This window comes from Prosopis cineraria, unplaced genomic scaffold, assembly GCF_029017545.1.
Source record: "Prosopis cineraria cultivar Desert tree isolate PC_DT_omini unplaced genomic scaffold, ASM2901754v1 PC4, whole genome shotgun sequence".
In the NCBI taxonomy this organism is placed as follows: domain Eukaryota; kingdom Viridiplantae; phylum Streptophyta; class Magnoliopsida; order Fabales; family Fabaceae; genus Prosopis; species Prosopis cineraria.
In genome coordinates, this window is record NW_026555335.1 from 132,579 (window position 1) to 160,069 (window position 27,491).

The 27,491-nt window shown below is 35.5% G+C and overlaps 4 protein-coding genes across 7 annotated transcripts; 3 read left to right on the forward strand and 1 right to left on the reverse strand.

Annotated features, from left to right (window-relative positions):
- The first annotated feature begins 1,308 nt into the window (after window positions 1-1,308).
- LOC129309893 (probable serine/threonine-protein kinase PBL16) lies at window positions 1,309-5,966 on the forward strand. Of its 2 annotated transcripts, none has more exons than XM_054951644.1 (6): window positions 1,309-1,623; window positions 3,022-3,329; window positions 3,418-3,553; window positions 4,336-4,472; window positions 5,194-5,317; window positions 5,401-5,966. In XM_054951644.1, exons 1-6 carry the CDS (start codon window positions 1,560-1,562, stop codon window positions 5,784-5,786), a joined length of 1,155 nt encoding a protein of 384 aa, XP_054807619.1. In that variant the 5' UTR covers window positions 1,309-1,559; the 3' UTR covers window positions 5,787-5,966. The 2 variants fall into 2 exon arrangements, with proteins under 2 accessions (XP_054807619.1, XP_054807620.1); XM_054951645.1 differs by having other exon boundaries at window positions 3,022-3,161.
- Window positions 5,967-6,515: 549 nt separating this feature from the next.
- On the forward strand, window positions 6,516-11,953 carry LOC129309891 (ruBisCO large subunit-binding protein subunit beta, chloroplastic). 3 transcript variants are annotated; one of them, XM_054951641.1, is made up of 15 exons: window positions 6,516-6,674; window positions 7,625-7,848; window positions 7,964-8,089; window positions 8,359-8,496; window positions 8,663-8,758; window positions 8,889-9,131; window positions 9,209-9,443; window positions 9,560-9,729; window positions 10,053-10,130; window positions 10,219-10,290; window positions 10,375-10,479; window positions 10,646-10,738; window positions 10,825-10,917; window positions 11,335-11,458; window positions 11,652-11,953. In XM_054951641.1, exons 2-15 carry the CDS (start codon window positions 7,630-7,632, stop codon window positions 11,663-11,665), a joined length of 1,806 nt encoding a protein of 601 aa, XP_054807616.1. In that variant the 5' UTR covers window positions 6,516-6,674; window positions 7,625-7,629; the 3' UTR covers window positions 11,666-11,953. The 3 variants fall into 3 exon arrangements, with proteins under 3 accessions (XP_054807616.1, XP_054807617.1, XP_054807618.1); XM_054951642.1 differs by having other exon boundaries at window positions 6,599-6,740; XM_054951643.1 differs by lacking the exon at window positions 6,516-6,674 and adding an exon at window positions 6,735-6,759.
- Window positions 11,954-18,986: 7,033 nt separating this feature from the next.
- On the forward strand, window positions 18,987-22,460 carry LOC129308764 (protein MET1, chloroplastic). The gene is made up of 7 exons (XM_054950111.1): window positions 18,987-19,551; window positions 20,315-20,421; window positions 20,550-20,644; window positions 20,789-20,865; window positions 21,500-21,620; window positions 21,962-22,021; window positions 22,113-22,460. Exons 1-7 carry the CDS (start codon window positions 19,121-19,123, stop codon window positions 22,251-22,253), a joined length of 1,032 nt encoding a protein of 343 aa, XP_054806086.1. The 5' UTR covers window positions 18,987-19,120; the 3' UTR covers window positions 22,254-22,460.
- Window positions 22,461-22,604: 144 nt separating this feature from the next.
- On the reverse strand, window positions 22,605-25,178 carry LOC129308763 (beta-amyrin 28-monooxygenase-like). The gene is made up of 4 exons (XM_054950109.1): window positions 24,369-25,178; window positions 23,399-23,854; window positions 23,136-23,323; window positions 22,605-23,067 (listed from the first exon to the last, which is right to left on the reverse strand). The coding sequence occupies exons 1-4, from the start codon at window positions 24,886-24,888 to the stop codon at window positions 22,768-22,770; spliced, it is 1,464 nt and encodes a 487-aa protein (XP_054806084.1). The 5' UTR covers window positions 24,889-25,178; the 3' UTR covers window positions 22,605-22,767.
- Between the last annotated feature and the right edge of the window lie 2,313 nt (window positions 25,179-27,491).

Consider the following 27,491-nt stretch of genomic DNA (forward strand, 5'->3'; position numbering starts at 1 on the left):
ACTATCCTAAATAAGTAAGAATAACGATCAACGAATTGCCTTATTTAAAGTTATTAATTTTTCATGATTTTTTTTGGGCTTCAATGGGCAGCGGGAGTTGATTGGAAGGGCAATCAAAATTTTGCCTAAATTGAGATGGTATGAGAAGAAAAAGGATTTAAATGTGTTTTGATTTGTTTATTTGTTGAGGTTGTGCCTAAAAGTATTCAGTTTGGATCCATATCGATTAACCCAATATCATGTCGATCATATTGAGACGGGTCTTGTCCTGACTCGAAAATAATAGGGACGAGATAGGAAAGGGGTTCGGGACAGAATACAGGATTACCATCAAGACGTCCCGTCCAGAATATTATATATACATTATTTTTATTTTAAATATATTAATTATATTAATATAATTTATACTTATATTAATTATATCAATTATAATTTCAATACTTGCAATTCTTATTTAAAATTAAAGTTTTTTATATTGATAATTTTAATAATATTGAGTAAACATGGTGATATTTTTCTTTATAATATATTAATTATATTAATGTAATTTATTTTTATATCTATCTATTTAATAACTTTTATTTATAACGTATTTTTTACTTTATTTTTAAAAGAGTAATTAGCTTAGTACATCTCTACTAAAGTAGAAGAATAATGATTTGATGTTGTGCTTAACTTACCTGTTGTCACTACTTTTATAACCTAAAGATCACTTGTATTTACTATTATAAAATGTAGTTGTGATTAATGTAATTTAATAATTGACTTTAAATTATTGTGATTTATGTTCTTTTGTGGTTTTAATTTTAAACTTAATAAATTATATGATTTAAAATTTTAATGAATGTTATTATTCAAATCTTTCTTTAATATTATTCAATTTATTGAGACAATAGGATGTCCCAATCTTGTCCCAATCTCATCCTAATTCGTAACGGGATGGGATGACTTTCAGTACGAGATGAGATATGAGATTAAAATTTAATCTCAATCTTTTTTTGAAACGAGACACGAGATAGGAGTGTTTCGATCTCCTGAACACCCCTGCGCGGAGGAGTGAAGCCATCTTCAAGTCATGGTCGCACTTGAATTGGAGGAGCCCAAAAAGAGGGAGAGATTGTATGAGAGATGGAGTCTGGAGGAGTATGAAATAAATAAATAATAGAAGGAGAAGAAAAGGTGTTAGGTATGGTGGTGGTTGCCAAGTTTCAAGGTTGGAGTCGTGAGAAAGAGGCGAGGAAAGAGAGGGGGGGGGGGGGGGGAGATGAGCTGGAGAGTGACGGAAAGTGATTGGTGGGGCAAGGTAAGTGCAACTTCTATGCGCACTAGCACAGAAAGCGCACAAAGCCACATATATGAATCACTACAAATTCCCTCTTTGCTCTCAGGACCCCATCTTTCCTTCCACCTTAACACTCAATACTCATCCCATCATTGCCATCGCAGAATTCTCTTGCACTCTTTCCATCATCAAAACCTCGAAACCCTGAATATTTCTGGTTCTTGTGATGGCTTGTTGATAAGGAGCCGGCGGCGGCCTCCCTCTGATCTTGGTTATAATGGGCAACTGCTGGTTTTCCAGGGAATCCTCTGTTTACCGAGTGTCATCCAATGCTAAGTCAGGTATGATTATCTCTTCTTCTTGCTTTTCTAAGCTCCGAGAATTCCCCAGCGTTTTTCCTCTTCCTCTTGGCTACCATCTCTTTTCTCAACGTTTCCATCCTTTCCATTTGCCATGCACACCAACAGATTTTCCATCCCCTGTCTTGTTTGTGTTGGACCTTCGTTAATTCCATCAATCCATCGATTACAACTTTTTGAATCTGGGGGTTTTGGTAATGTTTGAGTTTTTTTTTTTTTTCCGAGATAGAATAAACTGTAATGAGATGGCTAGAAGTATTATAACATTGTTTGAGGTAATTTACTTGAAGAGGAGTGAAATGACTTGAGTCGGACTTTCTAATCATTTTTAGTCATTTTAAACTTATTTTTTCTGATCTTACAATTGGAATCAATAATAAAATGATATGATATAAATAATATTATTATAAAATTATTTTATTTTTCTTACCCTTCTCGCACCTTCACTTTCTACCTTAAAACTGAGGAAAAACTCAAAATTGATTTAGAAGTTGCACGTTTTCTCCAAATTTATTTGTCGTTATTAATATTAATATTAATATTTTTTGTAAAAGGTTAGTTTTGAATGTAATTTTTGTGGATTGAGCTCAGTTGACCTTTTCCTCACGTCTGCTCCAGGAGTGGGTGATTTTGTCCTTCCCACGTCTGTATATGTATAGTGGATAGTGGCAGTGGATGCCTCTCACAATAGTGCGATCAGTCTCATCTTGGCTACGCTTTCACTGCGGAGGCTTTTAAAAATAAAGATATTTTTCTATTGCCTCGCAAATAAATCTATGCGCGTGCTTTCAAAGGCCTAACTTTTATGATGTAGTTTTCCTTAGTGGCAGAATTGAATTCAACTAGGTTTCTTAAACTCATTTTAAATCATGAACAAATATAGAATATTCTACTTCCTCCAATCCCAAATATAGAAGTTATTGATAAGCTTATTTTAGTTTTTGTCATTCTTATTTATTATTTTTTAAAAATACCTCTATCAATTGTGCACAATTTATTCAAATAGTTTTTAACGTAAATGACTAGAAGAGATATTTTAAAAATCAATATATATATATATATATTTTTTTTTTAAATTTATATGAATCAGTGAACTAGCTTTAGGCTGGATGTAGTATTTTTAACCATAAACCATGCATTGTGCCGGTCGAGTTAGTGAAGTTTACTGATATTTTTACGCTGATAGCCCGTGATCTTGTCTCCCTTTTTCTTACGCTTTGTTTGGTTAAAGGGAAGGAGAAGGATTTTAACGGAGCAGGGTTGAAAGTTTTGCTCCCCTCAAACTCCTCCCCTCTAACCAAACACTATGTTAATGTCGTCGGAAACATACTGGAATACGAGATGTCAGTGTAAAATCATTCCCTCCCATTTTTCTTGTAGACTCAACCAAAGACCATATTCATTCCGTCAAATCACGGAATGATGATAGTAAGTTACCATCCAACCCCGAAGAAGTGGAAGTCCTGCGCCGCGATTCAGCTGCAAAGCCTTTGATTGCCTTCACGTACGATGAACTAAAGGTAATCACTGGAAATTTTAGGCAAGATCGTCTTTTAGGTGGAGGAGGATTTGGAAGTGTTTATAAGGGTTTTATTTCTGAGGACGTCAGAGAGGGCCTTCCTCCTCTTCCTGTAGCTGTCAAGGTACATGATGGTGACAACAGTCATCAAGGGCACAGAGAATGGCTGGTAATCTGTATGTTATGATACGTTAAGAAAATACATGATCTGCATCTTTCGGTTTTCATTCAGAACCTGAGCCTTCGGTGTTTTCTAGGCGGAAGTCATATTTCTCGGGCAGCTTTCTCATCCAAATTTGGTCCAATTAATTGGATACTGCTGCGAAGATGAACATAGGGTGCTTATATATGAGTATATGGCCAGAGGAAGCGTGGAAAACAATCTCTTTTCCAGTAAGTGTTTCATTTCTCTCAGTATTAGGTCACACTACACATCTTCAAGGAAACTCCTGTTTTAATTGGATGCTAGGGGTGTGAGTTATCCAAGGTCATCATGCACAGAACTGGGACATAGGGTGGTAACGATGGACGCCATTCTTAGCAATCAGACACATTAACCATTTAGAAATATGTTAATTCTGCTGATGTTTTTTACCTTACATTTTACTCACCATTAAAATTTTCTTACTGCAATGCATCCCACCTCACGTCGTTTTGTAGCTTTATGAAATAACATCGACCTTTGATGTGGGAGGAGTTGAGAATATGTGCTTCGTAGTTTCTTGCTCAGGTACTAGAACAATTGGTTCACTGTTACTGCATCAAGACATCTAATCATGTGGATGTTTTGGGGACAGCTACTATGCTGCAGTTATATTAAAATCTTTAAACAACCCGGATAGAATTTCTGTATCATTTACTGTTTGGCTAAAAGAACAAATCTAGAGATTTCTGAATGTAACGTGACATTTAGATCCCATACACCGTCAGTTTCTATGGGATGGGAAAGAGCATTGACGGTGCTCGCTAGCCCACTTATTATGTCTTTGCATTATTTGAGACAAAATGTCAGAGCCAGAGCCAGAGCCAGAAGCCGTTTCTCGATAAACCCTTAAGTTACACGTCATAGTAATTGGATGTTTAGTGATTCAAGTCATATGCTTCCTTGGTGATTTCAGTTGCCTGTATGATTTTTATTTTCATAACTAATACACGTCTTCACTAAAATATTGAAGGAGTATTGCTGCCCCTGCCATGGTCCTTAAGAATGAAGATCGCATTTGGCGCTGCTAAGGGACTTGCATTTCTTCATGAAGCAGAGAAGCCTGTTATCTATCGTGACTTTAAGACATCAAATATATTATTGGACCTGGTCAGTAAATTTAAAGGGTTTACATTTCTTTAATTATTTGTAAAGAGAAAAGGCCTTTTTTCTTTTGAGTGAGTATATGCATAATTACATAGTGAAGCTAACTAGACCTAGGAGCATTTTTAAAAAGAGCAAAAGAGAGAGCATGTATTAGAAGGCAATAATGTGTCGACATCCGTAGTCTCGTCTTCTGCTTGGAATTATCACGGAATAGGCTAATCTGTACATGACTTTGGTTTAGTTTAATCACTCATGGGAGCAAATGGCATTTCGTCTTTGTGAAGTGCCAAGGTCCTGCATGCCATATTCCTGATACCTATAGCTCATTTGAGCACGTGAATCATTATAAGTACTTTTGATAGAGGAATGACTTAACCGAAGGTTATAAGCATCTCTCGAGTCGTGAAATAAATTTGGCGTGCATGGCTTGTTTAGTATTCCGTGTTGTGCTCTAAAGCAAGTATAGTCCAGCATAAAGGTGAAAATGTATAATTTATCAATCAAGCTACAAAGTAAGAAAAGACAGGCAAGGCTGTTACCGTCTCTTTTCATATTCAAATGAGGATGCAGAAGACGTAATATTTGCATGAAGCAGAAAACATGCCAGATATTGTGCACAAAAACTTTAGCTTCTGTTCTTGTATGCCGAAGGCTGCACTCTTAGCAGAGCAAGTCATGTTTCAACTAACAATCTTGATCGCATGACATGCTTAATCAAGAGCAGGACTACAATGCAAAACTTTCAGATTTCGGCCTTGCCAAGGATGGACCTGTTGGGGACAAATCTCACGTCTCCACTCGCATAATGGGAACTTACGGATACGCTGCACCCGAATACATATTGACTGGTAAAGTTAGTTTTTCAAGCTGAAGAGCAATTGCGGTTTGCCTATATGTATATTTATTCACGCTGAAAGCATCAACTGTGCAGGTCATCTGACCCCTAGAAGTGATGTGTACAGCTTTGGGGTTGTTCTTCTTGAACTTTTGACGGGAAGAAAATCTCTAGACAAGTCAAGGCCCGCTCGGGAGCAGAACCTTGCAGATTGGGCCCTTCCCTTGCTGAAGGAAAAGAAGAAATTGTTGAATATAATTGATCCCAGACTAGAAGGCGATTATCCTATAAAAGGAGTCCACAAGGCCGCAATGCTAGCTTATCATTGCTTGAACCGCAATCCAAAAGCAAGGCCTTTAATGCGAGATATAGTAGATTCATTGGAGCCTTTGCAGCTTCACAATGAGGTTTCTATTGGAAAAACATTGACCATCATCAGTGAGGTTCCTCAACCCGAATTAAAAAGGAAAGATGCTGAATAATCCCTCGAGGCTAGCCCTTCCTTTCTCTTGTCGCATTTCTTTTCTCTGGTTTGAAGGGAGAGAGGTTTTGCATGGAAAATAGGCTATTTCTTTCCATTCTCTCTCTCCCCACCCTCGTCACATGCAATTTGAGTTTTGTATGAACCAACCTCAATCTAAACTGGCACATGCATATTTGTATACTATGAAGTTCACCTTCTGGGGTAAAGAAAGAGAGAGGCAGAGAGAGAGAGAATTGTTTCACCTTTGACCGCTGACCCCCATTTATTGACCATATAAAAGAAAAACCACCAAGGGTCGCAGAACATTTGTCGCGTGCTTGTTATAATTTTAGATTTGAATCCTATCATAAAGGGCACACATGCAACTCATTATTATCAAGTTACCGCCCAAAAAGTCAGTTACAGAATGTGGCAAAGTAGGGACTTTTTGTGTTTTCTTTTTGTCGTACATATATTTAGATAATTTAAATTCAATATAATTTAACGTGTAAGTTCGATGATAAAGTGTTATAATAGTTAAAAAAAAGTTAAAAATTGCAGAACTACTGCTGAATTAAACAGGCCAACTGGCCATGAAGGGTTAGATGGACGGTTAGAAATTACGAATGCAAAAGTAGAGGTTCTAGATTATTCGGAAGCAAGACAAGTAGGATAGCAGGAGATCGCAAATGGGATCTAACGGCCCAGATGAAACAGAAGGTTCAAGAGGGCGTCCCTGGCCTTTTATTTATTACGATTAAACCTAATCGGCTAATCCTTAGGGTGCTTCGCTTCATCGTGCTCCCTGCCTGGCTTGGCATTGTTGAGTGTTATCCAAAACCCCGCCTCCTCTCCCGACACATCCCTTTAAACCCTAAACAGCTACGACAAGCAGAGCCGTCTACTGGTATTACTAACGCATCTTGATTCATTTGCTCAGCATTTGGACGTCAAGTTTCCATCCTTTGCTCCGGTCGATTTTCCTTGTTGATGTTGTTGTCATCCCGTTGTATTGCTTCAGTTTCAAATTATATTATTATTGTTTGTTTCTCCGTAAATTAGTATAATGGGAGACTGACTTTCCGCTCAATATCTTTCTCTTCTTTGTTTGGGGTAGTTTTCGGGGTCAAGAAGTGTTGTGGGCGTCTTGAAATTTAATACAAGTTTTTGCCCCTGCGGTGACTGCTGAAATTTGTTTGTCGATGAGGGTTGGTTAGTGTTGGGTGACAATGGTTGCAAAGTCGTTAATTTCCTTCCTTACCGTATGAAAATGAACTTTAGAAAGCTGAATTTGTAACAATGTGACGACAGTGGTTGATGTGCTTGCGCGTATGACATTTCCCCCCAATTTCTCCCTTATTGCCTTATTCCTACTTTCATCTAATCTGTGTGGCATGTGGCCTTCCTTTCCGGAATCTGACTCTTAAAAGCTTGATGTAGTCTCCTGAGATCTTCCTCAAATGATTATCTCGTTTAATGGCTGTTGAATAATAGCATTCGTGTTTTCAAACTGAGTATTGATACCTTAGCTTGTAAAGTTTAAATATAGTTTGTATTTGAGTTTTGGAATTATGATTCTGTTTAAAATTGAAATGATTATGTTGCGTGAAAGAAATTTTTGAGTTTTATATTCTGGGTTAATGAAAGGCAAGAATTACGTACGCTGAAGAGTGCTGGGAGTTTTCTTTTTTTTTTTAAGCAGGGATCAGTTTATTACCACCTGAAAGATCCACGTTCCCCGCATAAATTGAGAGTGTTTTTTATTTTTTTAATGCGAGCATTTAGTTACTCATTACTTTATCTCTTTCCTTTAGCACCAATGGAAAGAGGGTGATTTATTTGACATTCGTTTTTCAGAAGTAATGGCATCAACTTTCACAGCAATGTCTTCTGTTAGCTCTTTTGCTGCTCCTGGTTGCCGAGTTACGGAAAGGAAGCTTTCCTCAGCTGCCTCTATTTCTTCGTTTTCCTATGGTAGGAGACATAATTTACTTATAAGGAGAAATCGATCTCCCATGATTTCTGCCATGGCAAAGGAGCTGCACTTTAATAAAGATGGGTCAGCTATCAAGAGATTGCAAGTGAGCCTTTTAATATAGTCTTATAGACCCTTTTCTTATTCATTTGAAGCTTAAATAATGGTCCTCTGACAATATAATTTAATTCCTAATGCCATGACAACTTATTTTATTCCAGAGCGGTGTTAACAAGCTTGCAGATCTTGTTGGAGTTACACTTGGCCCTAAGGGAAGGAATGTTGTTCTGGAGAGCAAGTATGGCTCCCCCAAAATTGTTAATGATGGAGTGACTGTGGCCAAAGAGGTTTGCCCTACCTCCCTCTCTTCCTCCGCCTTCTCTCTAAGTTGCTTTTGATTTACGTTACTGTTATGATGCATGCAATTAATTTACAATTTACGAATTTAGTATATTTTTTCCATTATTCTGTTTTTCTCATGCAACAAGTTTGGTTCATTTCATTCTTGGATTACATCAGATTTTTGTGGATGCTTCAAATTACATTTTGCATTTTTGACCATCAAATACATGAGACATGTTGTAACTACCTCGCCCCTTCTTCCGCCTCCTCTCAGGTTGAATTGGAAGATCCAGTGGAGAACATTGGTGCCAAGTTGGTGAGACAAGCGGCTGCCAAGACAAATGACTTGGCTGGTGATGGAACCACTACATCTGTTGTTCTTGCCCAGGGTCTTATTGCAGAAGGTGTCAAGGTTTGTTCTCTAGTTTAAGATGTTTCTATGGCTCTGCCTCATGCAATTGAAATTTTATCAGAAACTTGCAAAAGTGGTTCGTTTTCATGTGACATCTTTAAGTTGATATTATTTAAGATTGATAAAGCAGTTATGAGTTTTGACTCATCAACAATTAAATTTGCAGGTTGTTGCAGCTGGTGCTAACCCTGTACTGATCACTCGTGGCATTGAGAAGACAACAAAGGCTCTTGTAACTGAGCTAAAACAGATGTCTAAAGAGGTGATGCTTTTATATTTTATTCTTTTATTCAGCATTATCATCATATATTGTGTAATTCTCCTTATTTCTTTGTAAATGTATAGTTTAATTCTTGTCTTTTATTCAAGATGTTTAATTGAATGAAATGCAGGTTGAAGATAGTGAGTTGGCAGATGTGGCAGCAGTAAGTGCAGGAAATAACTATGAAGTAGGAAATATGATTGCTGAAGCAATGAGTAAGGTCGGTAGGAAGGGTGTTGTGACACTTGAGGAAGGAAAAAGTGCAGAGAACAGTCTTTATGTTGTTGAGGGGATGCAATTCGACCGTGGATACATCTCACCTTACTTTGTTACTGATAGTGAGAAAATGGCCGTTGAATATGAAAACTGCAAGGTGTGGCATTGGACTTTTCCACATTTGTATTGTCAACAATCTTTATTTATCTCTTATGTGACTGTTATTTTATGCAGTTGCTATTAGTTGATAAAAAGATAACAAATGCAAGGGATCTGATTAACATTCTGGAAGAGGCTATTAGAAGTGGATTCCCAATCTTGATTATAGCAGAGGACATTGAGCAAGAAGCTTTAGCAACTCTTGTTGTGAACAAACTTAGAGGAGCATTGAAGATTGCAGCCCTTAAGGCCCCCGGATTTGGAGAGCGAAAGAGCCAGTACCTTGATGATATTGCCATCTTGACCGGAGGTCTTTAGCGTTCACTAATTTAGTGTCCTTTGAGTGTCTAATTGGGAAGTGCATGGGTGTCATTTTCTCTCCCAAGTTCCCAGTTCCTCACAAGGATGTGTATTTCCAATTGGCAGGTACTGTAGTCAGAGATGAGGTTGGCCTTACTTTAGACAAAGTTGGAAAGGAGGTTCTGGGTCAAGCCTCCAAGGTGGTGCTTACTAAAGATACTACCACAATTGTTGGCGATGGGAGCACCCAGGAAGCTGTAAACAAGAGGGTTGCACAAATTAGAAATCTAATTGAGGTTTTTATCTCTCTTCTCTCTCTCTATATCTACACCTGCATGCAACCACCTTGTTGTATAGATGGATATTGCATGTGCAGGGGTACCCATAAATATTAGCACAGAATGTGTGAGAACTAAAAGCATGAGATGCGAGCAAGACTGGAGAGAGATTTTTCCTGCATGAAAAGACAATTTTGTCTTATATACAAACATGGAAGCATAGATGCATGCATTGACACCCACAGAGACGCACAAAACAGATGTATGGACATTGAAGTGGTGGATAGACAGAATAATAATCTTTCCCTGGGTTTTAACTAGGCTTTTGCTTATGACTGTAGGCTGCAGAGCAGGAGTATGAAAAGGAGAAGCTTAATGAAAGAATTGCAAAATTGTCAGGTGGTGTGGCTGTGATACAGGTAAATGTACAAACCGTTGATAATTAATCAGCGTTGACTTTGCCTGCCGTATTGGTTGAAGTAATGCAATATTTATGATATGTTTTAGGTTGGCGCACAAACTGAGACTGAGCTCAAAGAAAAGAAATTGAGAGTTGAAGATGCTCTAAATGCCACAAAGGTAACATCTTATTTCCCAAAACGCAGATTTCTGTTCCTCCTTAGGTTATTTTAGACGTGAGTTAACTGCTGTGTTGGCATGTAGGCTGCTGTTGAAGAAGGTATCGTAGTTGGTGGCGGATGTACGCTGTTGAGACTTGCATCCAAGGTGGATGCTATCAAGGAGGGCCTTCTCAATGATGAGGAAAAAGTAAGCCACTAGAATGATTTGGGAAGTATTCGAGTTTCTCAAATGTGAAGATATTTTTGTGATTTTGCTGAGAAATGTTCATAACAGCTGTTGTTTTCTGTTCAATCACGTAAATTTTCTATTGCTTAACTGAACATGTGTACAACATAACTTCTATTTGTTTCAGGTTGGTGCAGATATTGTAAAAAGAGCTCTTAGTTACCCTCTCAAATTAATTGCCAAGAATGCTGGTGTAAATGGTAGCGTGGTCAGTGAAAAGGTACTATCATTTGTTTGAGATAGAATTTGCTGTTCCTCTATCAATTTTAATAGTGACGATATGATTGAAATGCATTTTGTGCTCAGGTTTTGTCCAGTGATAATCCACGTTATGGATATAATGCTGCCACTGGAAAATATGAAGATCTAATGGCTGCTGGGATCATCGACCCAACAAAGGTGATTTACTGCTCAATTACCGCATGACTTTTTGTTTTTAGCTCGTGTGCTTATGGTTTGGCATACCCCGCCTCCCTTTTTTTTTGGGGGTATTAGGGAGTGTTTCCTTGGTAGCGAAGGTTAATCTCGTTTGGCGTATTAGGGGCAAAAGGTAAATACCGCAGAATTACATATTTCCATATTCTGATGTATGAACAATCATATTTTAAGTGTCAGCTGCCATTTTATATGTGGAAATCTTATAATTTTTAAAATGTATTGAGACTTCGAGGGTATATGATCCCGGAGTAGCTAAAGCGTTGATTCGAGAATCACATCATACTAAGTGAGACTGTAAGAGGTCACTGATGACATATCGGGTATTAACAAAGAAATATTGTGCATGATACGAAACTTGCTACTGCTTTTGTGACGCAGGTGGTTAGATGTTGCCTGGAACATGCAGCCTCTGTGGCCAAAACTTTCTTAATGTCGGACTGTGTGGTTGTTGAGATTAAGGAGCCCGAGCCTGTACCTGCTGGCAACCCTATGGACAATTCAGGTATGTAGCTGAAGACCAAATTCGATCTTGACCGTGGCAGATTTTACCAGGATTTGTGGGTATTTGCCAATCGTGTTTGAGCAAACTCCCTAGTATCCTGCATGTTAGAATGTCGACATTTTTAGTTATGTATGATATTTTGATTATTTTCTTTCCATCTGTCATCTGACACCGCTTTCCGTTGATCTGTCAGGATACGGCATTTGAGAACTGCAGCACCAAACCGGCGACGATAACACTTTTGTTTCGACAAATTTTGTAATCAGTGTTTTTTTAGTACAGCGGCTGCCTAGGGTGGTGAGTCCTGCCGCACTGGATGGAGCGATGTCTTGGATTTTTTTTTTTTTTGGGAGTTGATGATCTTTAATTTTTGCTCATTTTCTTGTGATGTTGTGTGGGAGATTAATAACTTTTCATTTGGATGGGGGAGAAAATTAGGGAGGAAGAACTTTTTTACTATTTTTTGGAAGTTTACATTGTACTATTTCCTCCTTATTTTTTCCTAGACTGGTTTTCCACAACTCATTAACCCTGTGAGGATCGGCCGAGTACGGAAGATAGAGGTGAAAGGAGTATAATTAATAATTGAGTGGGCCAAGATGCCAATGCACGTGAGAAAAACACAGAGCTTAGTGTTAATTATGTGCATTTGCAGTAATTTTGAACTGTACAGAATAATTTGTATTTTTAAAAGCTATTTCAACCGCTTTTGAAAATATATTTATATTTATTTAGATTTTAATGGAATATAATAAATTATAAGAATAATTAATTAAGTGATAGGTTTTAATTATAATTGATTATATTATAATGTAATTTGTTTAAATATTTTTTTAAATTGATTTTGGTAAAATTAAAAATGTTAGGATAATTTATTTAAAATTTATTTTAATTGTATAAATTATAAAGCATATTATTTTTTAAAATTAAATTATTAATGAATTTGTATACAATATTATTAAATTTGTTACATTTATTTAAGGAGTAAAATATATTGTTTAAATTATATATTTGATTAATTATAAAAATTTAAATTATATTAATATTAATAATTTTAATTTATGTAAATGAATAATTCAATATATCTTAATTTAAATAAATTTAATAAAAAATATTTAATTTTTAAATATTAAAGATTAATTTCATAATAATTAATGCAGACGATGTTGAGTTTTAATGATATTATAAATATGAGTAATATTTAATGAAGATGTTAAGCATTGTTTAAAAATTTTGATGATAAAAAAAATATAAGAATGTAATAAATGATGTAAAATTTCTTTCTATAAACCTTTATGACAGTTTTTATAATAATCTTTAATTTTAAATTAAATTAATTTTTTTATCAATTAATATTTTATTTAAATTAATTTTATAGCAAGTGTTAAGTAAAGGGTGGTACTTGATAAAAATTTATATTAGTAATTTTTTTGAGGATTCAAAATTTAAATTTTACTAAAAAACAAAAAAGAGAAGGGAGTTTATTTTAATTTTATTAAATTTTATACCTTTCTTATAATTTTTTCTTGAGCCTTTCTTGTAATTCTTTTCATATTTGTTAGATAATTTAAATGCAGAAGTTGAATTTGGGAGCTTTGAGAAAAAATTAATTTTTTATTTTTACAAAAATTAATTTTCTCAACAAATGGGTGTTTGGATAGTTTGGCAAAAATCTATTTTTTGCCCCAAATAATTAATTAAAACACTATCCAAATAAGAACTTTGTTGTTGTTGCAAAATTTATGTTAAATACGTATGTATGAGAATAGGGTGAGACAAAATTATTGCGTGAACTATTGGTATCTGGGCAGGGATAGTGGTAGAAAGACGGGTAAGGGATCGGTTGAAATAAAAAATCACAACGGATTGCATTAATTCTTTGAGTCTTCTTGAACTTAACTATTGTGGCGATAGATTTACTTGGAAAAAAAAATGTTAAAGAAAGGCTTGATTGGGCCTTCTGTAATATAGAATAGATATTTAAATTTCATCAAGTTAATTCTTTCTACCTTCTTAAATATGATTCTAATCACTGCTCGATAAGAATTCAATTATTTAAGGAGACTTATCATGACAACTGACCTAAACCTTTTCATTGCCATGATGCTTGGATGCTTGAATATTCATTCCAACCTTTAGTGAAAGATTCTTGGATTAACAATAACTGAAAAGATGGTGCTATCAAATTTGCAACTCTGCCACTGAATGGAACAACGAGAAGATTGATAGCATTTCTTCCACAAAGAAAAGAATTTTACAAAGGTTAGAAGGAATTGATAAAAATAGGAATTATCGAGAAAATTTTTTCCTCAAGAAATTAGAAAAATCTCTTTGAAAAGATTATAACAAAATTCTCTTACAAGAGGAGCTGATTTAGTTCTAAAAGTTTAGGTGTAAAAGGCTAAAATAGGGAGTTTGAAATACAAAATTCTTTCATACTACTTCCATTATTAGAAAGAGAAGAAACCCAATTGTTTCTCTTAAAGCGAATGATGATATTTGGATTGAGGACCAAAATATCCTTAAGAAGAATATGGTTGTCTCCTTCTTTGAGGGCCCTTTTAAGAAAGATAGTGAGGTCAGACTTAAGCTAATTATTGAAAGAGGCTTTCCACTACTATCTCTCATTCAATTGCAATCTCTTCACAGAGAAGTGATTGAAAAAGAAATCAAGAATGTTGCCTTTGATATTGGTGCTTTTAAGGCTCCTGACCCTAATGGTATTAACACTGGATTCATCCATACTTATTGGGACAATATGAAAGATAGCATTTTTAACTTGGTCAAGAGGGCTTTTAGGAAGCCAGATTCTATTCAGGATATCAACGACACATACATCACCTTAGTTCTTAAGATTAATCACCTTACCAATATGAAAGATTTTCACCTTATTTCATTTTGTAATGTTAGTTATAAAATTATCACTAAAATTCACTCCAACCAATTGCGTGTTTGTATGAACCATTTAATTGGTGATACTCAAAGTAGCTTCATATAAGGGTAGTAAAGTAATTATCCATTCAATGAGAAATAAAACCAATAAAAAAAGGGTTCATGGCTCTTAAAGTGAACCTTGAAAAGGCTTTTGACAAACTATCCTAAAATTTTATTGATGATACTCTTATATCAATTGGGATGAATTGTCACTTTAAGAAATTAATCCAGGCTGCTATATCCACTTCACACATGAAAGTTCTTTAGAATGGCGAAGCAATTAAAGAATTCTCACCTTCATGTGGAATTCTACCTTTTTGTCCTTTGTATTGAACAATTAAGCCACTGCATTCTTAGTAGCATAGATAAAAATGAATGGAAGCCAATTAGACTAACACCTAATGGGTCTCTTATTTCACACTTATTTTTTTGCTGACGATCTGTTGCTTTTTGCAGAGGTTTCACATGCTCAAGCACAAACCATTAAGCTCTATCTTTTAGACTTTTACAACGCCTCAGGACAGAACATCAATACTGAAAAATCTAAACTTCATTGTTCCAAGAATGTTAATATCAACAGAGCATTACAAATTAGTGATGAATTGAGAATTTCACTCACTGGTAACCTTAAAAAATATTTAGGAATCCCTCTCATTCATGAGAAGATTTTTAAGCTCACCTTTGCACCATTTGGCCACTTAGAAAATTCGCTACCTCAACATTGTTGAAAAATTTGTTCTTATTAAATCTATCATTTCGGCTCTACCTAACTACGTTATGCAAGCTATGCTCTTATCTGACAATACCCTGGTCAAATTGGATAAAATATCTAGAAATTTTTCACCTTTTATCTTAGGAGTGCGTTACTTCTAATGAAAAGGATGGGGGCCTTAGTCTTAAAAAGTTAAAAAATTAGAATATTACTTTCACAATAAAGCTTTGCTGGGGTCTTATCACCAAATCGAACTGTCTTTGGGTACGGGTCTTACGTGACAAATATAACTGCAACAAACCCCCTATCCCAATGGTTGTTAAATTAAACTCTTGCTTTTATACCTGGAGTAGCATATGTAAAATTTTGGATAAATTCATGTCTCATATAAGTTGAAAAGTTGGTAAAGGTGACCAAATATCCTTTTGGTATGACAAATGGATCCCCCAACCTGACCTTCTTATGAAGTATGCTTTCCACAATGCTGATCTTATTTTTCATGCTAGAGTCTTTGATTTTTATAACTCGATTGGTGGCTAGAATTTGGATAATTTAAGACATTATCTCTACCCTGAAGTAATCAAGCATGTTGCACTCATACAACCACCTAATTGGCATAGTGATAATGATAACTCTCTTATCTGGAGACCCTCTTCTAATAGTAACTTTTCCATCAAATTTGCTTACAAAGCCTTGGAGGTTTGCCAGACTTAAGAATAATCTGACATCTGGTCCAAAATTTGAAAATGGCCAACCTATGAAAAAATTAAATATTTTCTTTGAAAAGCTGCTTGGGATCGTCTTCAAGTCAATTTTACTCATTTTGATGGGAATAATTATCAACAATGTGTTTTCCTTCTTGGTTGTAACTCTCCTGATTCTTCGATTCATATCCTGCGAGATTGTAAGGAAGCTAAAAAAAGTATGGTATAAATTAGTCAATCTTATCAAACATAACACTTTCTTTTCTCTTTCTATACAGGATTGGATATTTTGGAATGTTAAAATCGAGGCTGGCAGACTATCTACAAGAAAATTGCCATGGAAGAAACTTTTTGCTCAAGTGTGCTAGAATATATGAAAAGCCAGGTGCAAGAAAGTCTACTTAAAAGATGCTATCCTAAATAACAACCTCGCCTTCTCATGCACTCAATAAATTATTAATAACCTAAAGCTTTAATCTAAAGTGGATCTTTTGACCAAAATCAACAATAAAAATGAAGCTAGATGAAACCCATCAAATATGGGATAAGTTAGACTTGATGTTGATGGATCTGCCAACTTTAACGACATAGTTACTTGTGGAGGATTTATAAGAGATGATAAGGGTAACTAAATTAAGAGTTTCTCTAAAAATCTTGGCTATCAACCCAGCATGGCTGCTGAACTCCTAAGCATAATGGAAGGGCTGAATCTTTAATGGAATGCTAGGCTCGCCAAAGTAAATGTCTATGCAAATTCTTTAAAGGCTCTATCTCTCATTGATTGCAACCCCATCGATAGCCACCCTCTCTCAACTATTATTAGAAACATTAAAAATATCACCATGATAGACTGGGAGATCATGTTTGATCATGTTTATAAATAAGCTAATAAATGCACCGATCTTTTAGCTCATAAGGCTTTCAAGGAACATTTTAATATTATGTTATTTGACAAACCACCTAATAATTGTAAGAGCCTTATGGCTTCTGACTTGGCCTGATATTGATCTATTTGCACAATTTTAACCATGGCCTTGTATTCCAAAAAAAAATCACAATGGATTTAATAATCCAAAGCAGGTGACATTAAGGGAATTGGATGCCCAAGTGGAGGTCATAACAATAGTTTCAAGTCACAATATACCCCTTATATTGAGAGACTTGAAGTTGGCGAATTAAATCATGGTTCGAAAAGCAAAGGCAATGTGTGTAATGAGGTAGCCATGGTAGAGGAAGAAGGTATTTTTCACAGTAAAGAGGAGGTGAGTGGCTTGACTGAGCTTTAGCAATGGGAAATCCCAGTCTAAGGTATTCAACTTTAGTGGCATCTCGTTCTTCTTTCCCAAATCTACTGCCAAGTATAACACCAATCAAACTTCTTGTTCCTCTAAAAGAATACAATTTTTTGTGAGTTAATGTCTAAACTAGAATGAGTTAAAAAAATGGAAATATTATTAACGGGTCTCAAATGAGGGGTTTATTAATAGCTAATCTTGTAAAGTTGTTAAAATACAGTAAAATTCTAAGGTTTTAAGTATCATTATTTTTTACAAGAAGAAAATTAAGTTGTGCCAAATTCAAATTCTTCATATTGATTTGGAAGTAAACTTAAATTTAGAGATCCACCTTTTTTATTCATGAATAGTATTTGAATTGGTGAATTCAAATTCAAAAAAAATAGAAAATGAACTTGAAAATATAATTAGAGATTTATAGTAGCTAGTATTTCAAATAATTTGAGTGTAAAAAAGATTTAAAATTACAATAAAATTATAATAAAATTTGAATTTGAATCAAATTTAAATTTATAAATTTTGATGGATCAAAATGGTTTCTGATCTAAATTCATATTTCCTTGGATCAAACATAATAATAAGTCATTCTTTTAGATTGGTTAAAGGACAACTTTATCTTTTCACACATGTTAAAAAATAAAAAAACACTTTGGAGCATGGAGACTCACGGCATTTTGGCAAATTTGCTGGATTTATTTATAACTTAGTTTTTATTCAAGATTTATTCATATTTTTTTCTTAAAATTATGACATATGCCTTTATCAATATTAATAAAGCTGTCAATTAGAGTCAACTTTTAAAGAGCTAAGACCTAAATGAGTGAATTTTTTTAAACTTGATATACTTCATGATCTTATTTTACATAGCCCGACCTTGGCCTTTAAGATTGAAGGGCCTGAGGGTCATGACCCTTTTTTTCATTTTTTTAATTTAAAAATTTAAAAAATAAATTTTAAATTTTAAAAAAATTATTACATATAACAATTAAGTCTAAAAAAAATAAACTTAAGTCAATTCACTCGACAATAAATTTAAGACTAATAAAAAATAGCAATGTCATGAAATCAACCCCGACAATAATTAAATTTTGCTAGCATCATCAGTTAAGTTTTAATGAATGAAGGATGGAGGAAAGGAGGGTGGGGGGCTTTGTGCTTGGTCACTTGGTCAGTTGATGGATGAGGGAGAAGGAATGAGAATGACTAAATGAGGTTAAAGTTTTCTTTTAATATATGATTGTATGTAGTGTTTAATTTTTTTTTGTATTAAAACTAATATATATATATATATATATATAAGGGTTTAAAAGTTTAAACTCAAATTATCATTTTATATCCCAAAGAAACAACCAACCCCTGAATATTTTTAGATTTAAAAAGGTTGGTTCTATAGGTTCAGTCCAAACTAACAACTCTATTTATTAAGATTCAAAGCCTTATGAGAGTGTCTCTTTTTTTTTTTTCTCTCTCTCTTTTTATCTTTATCACTGTTAGATTAAAGTTTTAACAGTTTTGATTTTATATTTAATAAAATTATTATTTTAATTTTATATACAAATATATGAATAAATTTGAATTATTTAAGTTTAATTTAAAAATTTAAAACTATAATATTTTATTTATATATTTTATATAAAATCATTATTATAATTTTATGAAAAATTAAATCTCAACTGTTAAAAAATTTTGATCCACTGATGAGAAGTTAAAAAATACGGAGCAAGGAGAAAGCAGAGACCTCTTCCCTCGTGGAGTGCAAGGGGCTTTTCATCGTTTCTTCCCGTTCCATTCCATGAAAGGCAAAAGCACCCGGCGTACGCGTGGCATCAGATGAGTGAACCTGAAGGAGAGCCTACGAAGACTAGAGTCTAGAGCCACTAACTGTGTGATCCGCACCGAACCTCTCATTCCTGTTGAGGCCTGAGGGTCCCCAACGTGTAAGCAAGCGTAAGGCAAGATAAAGGTTACGATCTCTCTTTTCCAGAATTCCGCGCTTCATTGCGTTAGAGCCAAAGATATGATAATCATGTCTTTGTCTACCACTACCAGTGGCCATTCATATCTCTACACTGTATCTACATTGCCAAGAACTATCCAAAACTCAACCCAGTATCCGCTGACCATCAAGCTCTTTTCTTCCAGAAACATCCCATATCTCACTGCTTCTTCTTGCTTCTCTAATACCCTTCTCTCAACATCGTCCCTTTTTGCTGTTAAGGCATCGTCCGAGCTTGGCTCTCAAACATCGAAACAGGAAAGTGAAAAGAGCGAAGTAAGGGAAGGAGGAGAAGAGCCATACGAAGAGTATGAGGTGGAAATAGAGCAGCCTTACGGGCTCAAATTCGCAAAGGGTCGCGATGGTGGAACTTATATTGATGCGATTGCGCCGGGTGGATCGGCTGACAATACCGGAAAGTTCACCGTTGGGGATAAAGTAATTGCCACCAGGTGTTCCATCGTATTCTTTTTCTTTTTAATTTCGTTCCTTCAAGCGATACCGGAGTCCTTATTTGTCCATGATGGTTCCGTATCTTTGCTAGCGACGATTATCTCTTCGTATATGACGGCCTAAGCAAGCCCTTGAATTTGAGGGTTCTCAGTTAATCGGTTTGGCAGAATTTAATGGTGGGGTGGCTTAATTAAAGCAAAAATCATGCACGTGAGATCCTTGTGGAATACACACATACGCACAATTTTTAAAGATATCATATAAGGAACTCTAAGTTCATAATATTGAAATCCTGTAAGATGGACTGAGAGAACTCGGGAATCAGCCTCGTAGGCTCCCAGTCATTGTGGGTGATTTCTTTGGGCCACAATTGCGGATGCTGAATGATATGTCAAATAGGTCTGGACGAGGAAGTGAAAGCCCCTCCCCTTAATAAAGTGTTGTTTGGAATAGGTCTATCAGTTGAGAGAAGCCAAATAAAGGGAGTAGTGCTAGGATATTTTGGTAGGTAATTTATTGAATGCCTTATTTAGTCATGGTTTAATTTTTATGGTGAATATAGGTTCTGACTAAACTGTTTACTCTGTTATTAAAGAACCTCATGTTGACACGTTCAAAATCCAAGGTTCTTGACGGACAAGAAATTATCGCATTTATGGTCTGCCTGTCTGCGTTTACTAATTTGAAAGTTACCTCAAGACGAAAACTCAATGCTTGATGTTTATATGATTGAGATGTGAGGGAAAAGTTCAATATCTGCAGTGCAGTTTTTGGCACCGAAATTTGGCCAGCTGCAGAATATGGCAGGACGATGTATACAATTCGCCAGAGAATTGGCCCATTACTTATGAAATTGCAGAAGAGATATGGTTAGTGTCAGTTCATGTTTTTTTAAACCATGATTGGAAAGTGATCTCATGTCACATTTACACTAAATGTCTGATCTAGTGAACTCTTGATTTTTTAACCCTTAGGTCACCATTTTTCTTTTCAACAGGAAAGTTAGATAACACAGGTGAGTTAACAGAAAAGGAGATTATCCGAGCTGAGAGGAACTCTGGTGTAATCAGTAACAGAGTGAGGGAAATCCAAGTATGTGTCATGATGTTAGAACTGCAAACTAGTACTACTTAGTTGTTCTGAATGAGATATTGTATTTCTCATAGAAAGGCACCACAACTGTACTTCTGATTGGGGTACAACCAATATCATTCCACAAACTTTCAAAAATTTCAGATGCAAAATGTCTTGAGGAAAAGGGAACAGAAAGAGCGCAGGGAAAAGGACCTGATCGAAGGATTGCAACTTTACAAGTAAGACTTGGAAACTCTATCATCTTCTTTCTGACTGCTTTTGGCTTATTTAGTTTTGCTCTTCTTATGAAGTTTGATCTTTAAGATGAAAATCAGGACCCACCACTTACTATTTAAAAATTATGCGTTCATGTTATATTTGGTTCATACTATGAATTAAATTTGTTTCACTATTTGACCCCCAAAAAACAAAAATCGTTTGACTACTCATGATCTTGAACAGTGTATTAAATTTAGTGATTTCTTCCTGTACTATGCATGGCATAGTTATTTTGGGGAATTAGGTGCCTGAGACATGATTCTGGTTTAACGTGGGACAGTGGTAGGGCTATATAAATTTGTAAATCTTGCTAACTCTGTTTGATGCTCAGCAATTGTCTGCAAGTGACTTGTGGTCTTTTATTAGCAGAATAAGAGGGATTTTATATCTTGAATCTTAAGTTGTTTCCTTTCTTTATCCGCCATCTTCTATTTGAAACCTTCTGTGTCTATGGCCAAAAGAAATTGTTAAAACTTGCTTTGTTTTTCAAGCACACTAAAATAAATTTATATAAACTAAAGAACTGATTGTTTTTATCTGCCTGACATTCTTAGTTTTTGTTTCTGTTCTCTCTGCCTGGAATAAATAATGAAGAAGTGCCAAATATGAGGAAGCATTGGAGAAATTTGAGTCTGTTTTGGGGTCAAAGCCAGAACCTGAGGAAGCTGCTGTTGCGAGTTACAATGTTGCCTGCTGTTACTCCAAGCTAAATCAGGTATACATTTGTTGCCGTTTCAAATTTACGTTGCAATCATTGCATATGCTTTTTAATTTTTGGTTTGATTCTGATTAAACATGGCATTGTTAAAGCTGGTCAGCATATTTATTTTTAAACCTTGCTTGGCTAATCTGTTCAAACAATAATCTCCCTTTGATTATAATTTGCCTCATCCATAGATAGATTAATTATGAGTCGATCAAATATACTTTCCCCACATTGTTCGACTGATATAGATAATGATATTCTTGCTCAGTTCGTCATTCTTCTCTGCAATGAATCAGGTCATTCCATATAACTCTGTTTATAAAATAATTGAATAACAAATTCTCGAACAGATTCAAGCTTCGCTTTCTGCACTCGAAGATGCTATGGAAGCAGGGTTTGAAGACTTTAAGGTGACTTGCGAGTCTGCTGTAATTGTAAGGTATTGGATCACTTTCTTTGCAAACCAGCTAGCTGTCTGAAAAATTGTTATTTCGTTAACAGAGAATCAAGACAGATCCTGACATGGCCAATGCAAGGGCATCACCGGAATTTGATCCTCTCGTGAAAAGATTTGACGAATCATTTATCAATGAAAATGCCATCAATGCCATTAAGTCTCTCTTCGGCTTTAATAAGAAATGAAGTCAAACAGGCTTGCCATACCAATCAAAGGACCTCTATGCTTGGAAGCATATTTCAGTGGAGCTAAGGAGTTGACTGAGAATATAATTCCGAGAAATTGTAGTTCGCTTGTATAATTTCGGTACTATAGGTCTCCCTCATTTACCGCTGTTCAGATTGTTACCTCTCTTCACTTCAGTCACTTGAATCTGAGTGCATGTTCTTCTATCGCTAGGCTCGCTTTTGAGAATTTCATGGGCTATGAAATTGTTCATTTCTAAATAAAACTCTCTTGACTATGACACGTTAAAATCATAACGTGAGGAAACTTAAGAGTGGATGAACTGGCAAAGATACTAAAAGTCTTGAAGATGTGACGAAAGGAACGCTCCTGCATTCCGCAGAGCATCAAACCACGTCTGTTATTGATACTCTTAGTATGACAGTAATTAGCAAATTTCAAATGTAGATAATATAAGCTGACACGTGAAGTAACTTGGAATCCGTGTTATATGGAATGGACGAAAGAAGTGGGCTAGATTTGGAGAGGTTGAAGGCGGATTGAAAGTCCTTTTGAAGGTTTTAGCATGGGATCGTGCAGGAACTTCTCATTGGGAATCAATAACCACCACTTGAATCTTTTCACGATGTTGTGCATGAACACGAGAATCTCAAGGCGTGCAAACTCTTGCCCCAAACACATTCGAGGTCCTCCTCCAAAAGGAGCATATGAAAATGGGGTAGGCCCTGCTCCTTCAAACCTCGAAGCATCAAAATGGTCAGGATCTGGGAAGAATGCCGGATCCTTGTGCGACGAACTAGTGCTCCACGACAACTGCCAGAGGGCAACTCATGTTTTAACTTAAAAAAAAAGAGTCATAAAAAAGCCAAGAATACGTGTACCTTCCACCCTTTAGGGATGGTATAACCAGCATAGGTGAAATTGTTCAGAGCTTCTCTGTAAGAACCAGTCACGGGAGGAGACAGTCTCATGACTTCAGACGCGACATTCCACAAGTACTTCATTTTCTGAATATCCTCCCATTGCAACAACTGCCCCGCCTCTTTCCCCTTGGAAATTTCTAGTTGTTCTGTCATAAACACACCATCAAACCTCTGATACAATAAAAATAATTTATACGGCCACCGCGGATTTTTTCACTAACCTTCCAACACTTGTTCATAAACGTGTGGCATCCGGCCGAGATACTGGATGACCGATGTTATGACTGATCTGGAAGTATCATGACCTGCAAATAGCAGCAGCAGTATGTTATCTATGATTTCCTTTTCGGTCAAAAACCTCCCGCTGCTATCAGATGTAACTAGCAAATATGAGAGAAGGTCTTGGGTGGGTGAGGCCCTCTTCTCTTCCAAATCGACTCTCCTTTTCTTTATGATCAACTTTAGTTCTTCCCTTATTGCATCCGCCGCTTTCATTGCACGGTGAAACCTTGTTCCGGGCAAGTTGATGGGGAAGCTTATCACCCCTTTGAGGAATTCATCAAATTGTGGTGAGAGTTTGAATACCAGGATGGCATCTTCAATGCTTGCAAATAAGCAACAAGCCAATTCAAACGCGTATAGTTTCACCGTGGGATACACAAGCACGTCTTCTTTCCCTTCACAATCCAAGTAAAGTTAGGAAGATTATTGAAATGATATCATTTTTCTCTCTTCATTTTTTTAAGAATGAATTAATCATAACAAAATGAGAAAATTGTGGCACACTCAGTGGACTCTTAAAACGAAGGTAGATTTAATATATCGATCGCCTGATGGTTTCTTTATTTGACGGAAAATGTAGAGAATTTATGGAATGCACAATCAGTAGAGTCGTAAAAATGAGAATTCGGTTGCATGCTGTGCTATGCTTCGACTTTTTCTCCCTATCATTCTGTTGCTTCCGTTTATCAATGATCAAGCAGTAAACCCACATGATGTGGACGATCATGATTGCAGCCAAATTCTCTTAAATAGAGAAAGGAAAAATATTAAAAGAGAAGGTGATAGAACTGGAGCTTCCAGGCCATAAAAAATAAAGAACGAACTTGAGCTTTTCAGCACGCCAGCATTGATTCCCAGCAAGCAAATGATGGTGAACAGAAAGAGATAACTTCCAACTGCATTACCTACCTTGCCAATGATTGGTAATATGGCAGCAGGCAACGGTGTCCATTTTTGCCAAGTAATTTTTGAGCGCTTCTGGATTAAGGAAACTCATGAGCAGCTTTCTCATGGTCTTAGCTTCGTAACCAACCTTGGTTACCAAAGAAGAGCGCAAGAGCTTCCTTACAGAGGTGGGCCACCATACTTGAACATCCTTGTTCTCATTGCTAAATAAGAACTTGTTCCCAGCTGCCCCACAGAACATGATCATGGGCTCTCCCAGCAGTGAAGTCTTGAACACTCTCGAGTCATACTTCTCCATTCTCTCCCTTATGAACAATTCCGGCTCGCCTTCATAACCCCGTCTCAAAAACTCAAAGGTCTCCCCAATAACCGGCCATCCTAAGCTTCCTGGTGGAAGATTCAGGTTCGGGTGTTTTCTAGTTTTGACAAATTTAGTGATGAAGGGAACAGAAAGGACGAAGACTAGCAGTGCCAAAAGTGCTGGGAAGGTTAGAAGCTCGGTCACCTCCATATCCATACCCATATTTTGAGAGATTTTCAGCAGTAAAAGGAGAGGGGAGAGGAAGAAATAGAGTTGCGGAAGCAGCTGGAAAGCTGTGGCATTAAATAACAAGGAATTGACTTGAACTCTTGAATACAAACTCGAAAATACCTGTTACTTGTTTATTGAGAGAGAGAGAGTCTCAAGTTTAGTCTTTGAGCAATCATAAATTGTAAGGTGAAAACAAGGCAGGCGCTTTGAAGTGGAGCGATACTGCTCCCATTGCATGCTTGATGCTTTGCAACGTGTGATGTTTCTGTCCCCCATTGTGTCTCTTTATCCAAACTCTCGTCCATATATAAAGCATGTAATGGCGTTAGTGAATGATATATTGATTGTGAATTTGCCATCAAAATCTACATCTTCTATGAATTTTGTCATTTTTTGCGAGCCAGTGTGACCAGATTTTTAGTGTCAACTATTTGTTAATGGTTTATGTTCTCCTTCAACATGCCACATGCAGACAAACAAGACAGATGATTACAACCCCTGGTCCCAATTGAAGATGATTCATATCAGATCATGAGCAACAGACAAACATTAATCGCTCAATGTGAACCCCACCATGTTTATTGGGTACCCTCCGTTTACAATTTGGAAAACTCATTCACCGATGCTTTGTGGGAAAGCCGGCCAAGCCGTTGTTGGGAATTATATTAGTTAATCTAATTTGAGTCGTGCCAAGGACAGTACAATTTGAATGCGGCAACTCCTCAAGATTAAACAAACCCTTCCTGTATACATCAAGGTGCCAAAACAATAGAAGTACACACACGGGAAAGAAGAACTCAGAAAGATGGATGTTCAAAAGCTACGGAATAATAGGTTCTAAACACTCCACAAGCATGCCTTATATAGGTAATAAATGTCCGTTAATGTTGGCACCTCTAAAACCTTTACAGTTTCTAAACACTTTAAAATTGAATTTAAATTAAGAAACTCATTAACAGACAATGTAAATTCCAAAAAGTTAGAGTATTAAATAAGTCATCATTAATTACTTACAAAGTTCTAAAGGTTATACATTGAATAATTAATCACCATTATGCATTGCAAACTTTTAAAGGTTTAAACATTAAATTTTATTCTTTAAAAATATTTTAATAAAAGAGCCCAATATCACATTTCACCCATATACAATGTATGGGCACATTTACTCCTTTTTTCAGTTCATCTCATTCACTTAAATTCTCATCTTAACATTTATACGCTAAGGCTTCTTCAATCTTGAGGAATGTGATGTTTCTTTTAACACACATATAGATAACATTATAACAGCCATTATGTCAGCATTCGAATTCGTTTCACCATGGCCTTTCGTCTAGAGTCAGGCTATTTAAGGCTATAAATCCTTTGACATGTGAGATCGGTCGTTGCTTTTCTTTTTCTATTCTCCTCAAAGCTTTCTAATCAAGTGAAGGTAGTTTTAAGGCAATGTTTGCCTATATCACTTATCCCTCGCAGATTAGACAGAGAGAGAAGCCCCAACAAGTGATTTGGCTACTCTAATCCTACCAATAACCAACAGCTACACAGCTACACCTAATCCATTAGTCTCAACGCATACCTAATTTAAGAGAAGAGTCACCCTTAAGATATTTCTACTTGATATAATCTCAATCCAAAGATTTTTAATGCAAGTGAGAAAACAGAGCATTCAAATTTATTAAAAAGTAAAATGAAAATAAAAATTTGAGTACAGAGTATTGAGACTATCCAATCAGCTTTGAATGTGGTCAAAGGTAAATTCCTTGACCCATTCCTCCATACCTGACTAATATGTAATGGTGTTCAAAACCGATCCAAACCAACTCAAATCGAAAGAAACCGATCAAAACTAAACAACAATCAAGTCTGCTTCAGTTTTTACGATATGGGAACAGATTGGTTTGATTCAAGTTCAGTTTTGAATACTAGAAACCAAACCAAGCTAAACCTAATTAAAAAATACTAATTATTTATTTATAAAATATATAACCATTTATCTACAAGAAGCATTTTGTTTTGAATTTTTTATAGTTATAGATAAATATTTTTAAAAAACTTGAATAAAAATGCATAATATTAAATAATTATAATACTCATGCTATGACTATCATGTAATTATTTGCAATTTGAAAGCCTCAATTTTTAATTTATCTACAAGAAGCATTTTGTTTTGAATTTTGTATAATAACTTTTTCATTATTTATCAAAATATAGATACATAGATAAATATTTTCAAAGGACTTGAATGAAAATACATAATATCAAATAATTTTAATCTTAAAAACTTATATCAATTTTTATGATTAATTATTGTGATCACATTGAAATTGTATTACATTTTTATACCTCTATTTATGAAAAAAAAGAGCAAAAAAGAATTAGATTTAATTTTAATACATAGCACCATTATGAAGATGGAAAAAAAAAAATTAAATAAGTATATTGAAACCTGATCTAGACCTTAACCAAACCGAACCAAACCAAAAATTAAACTAAACCAAACTGAGCTCTATAAAAATCAATCAAGTCCTAGTTATAAGTAAACCGAATAGTTCGATTCGGTTTAGTTTTTGCCCAAAACTAAACTAAACCGAGTC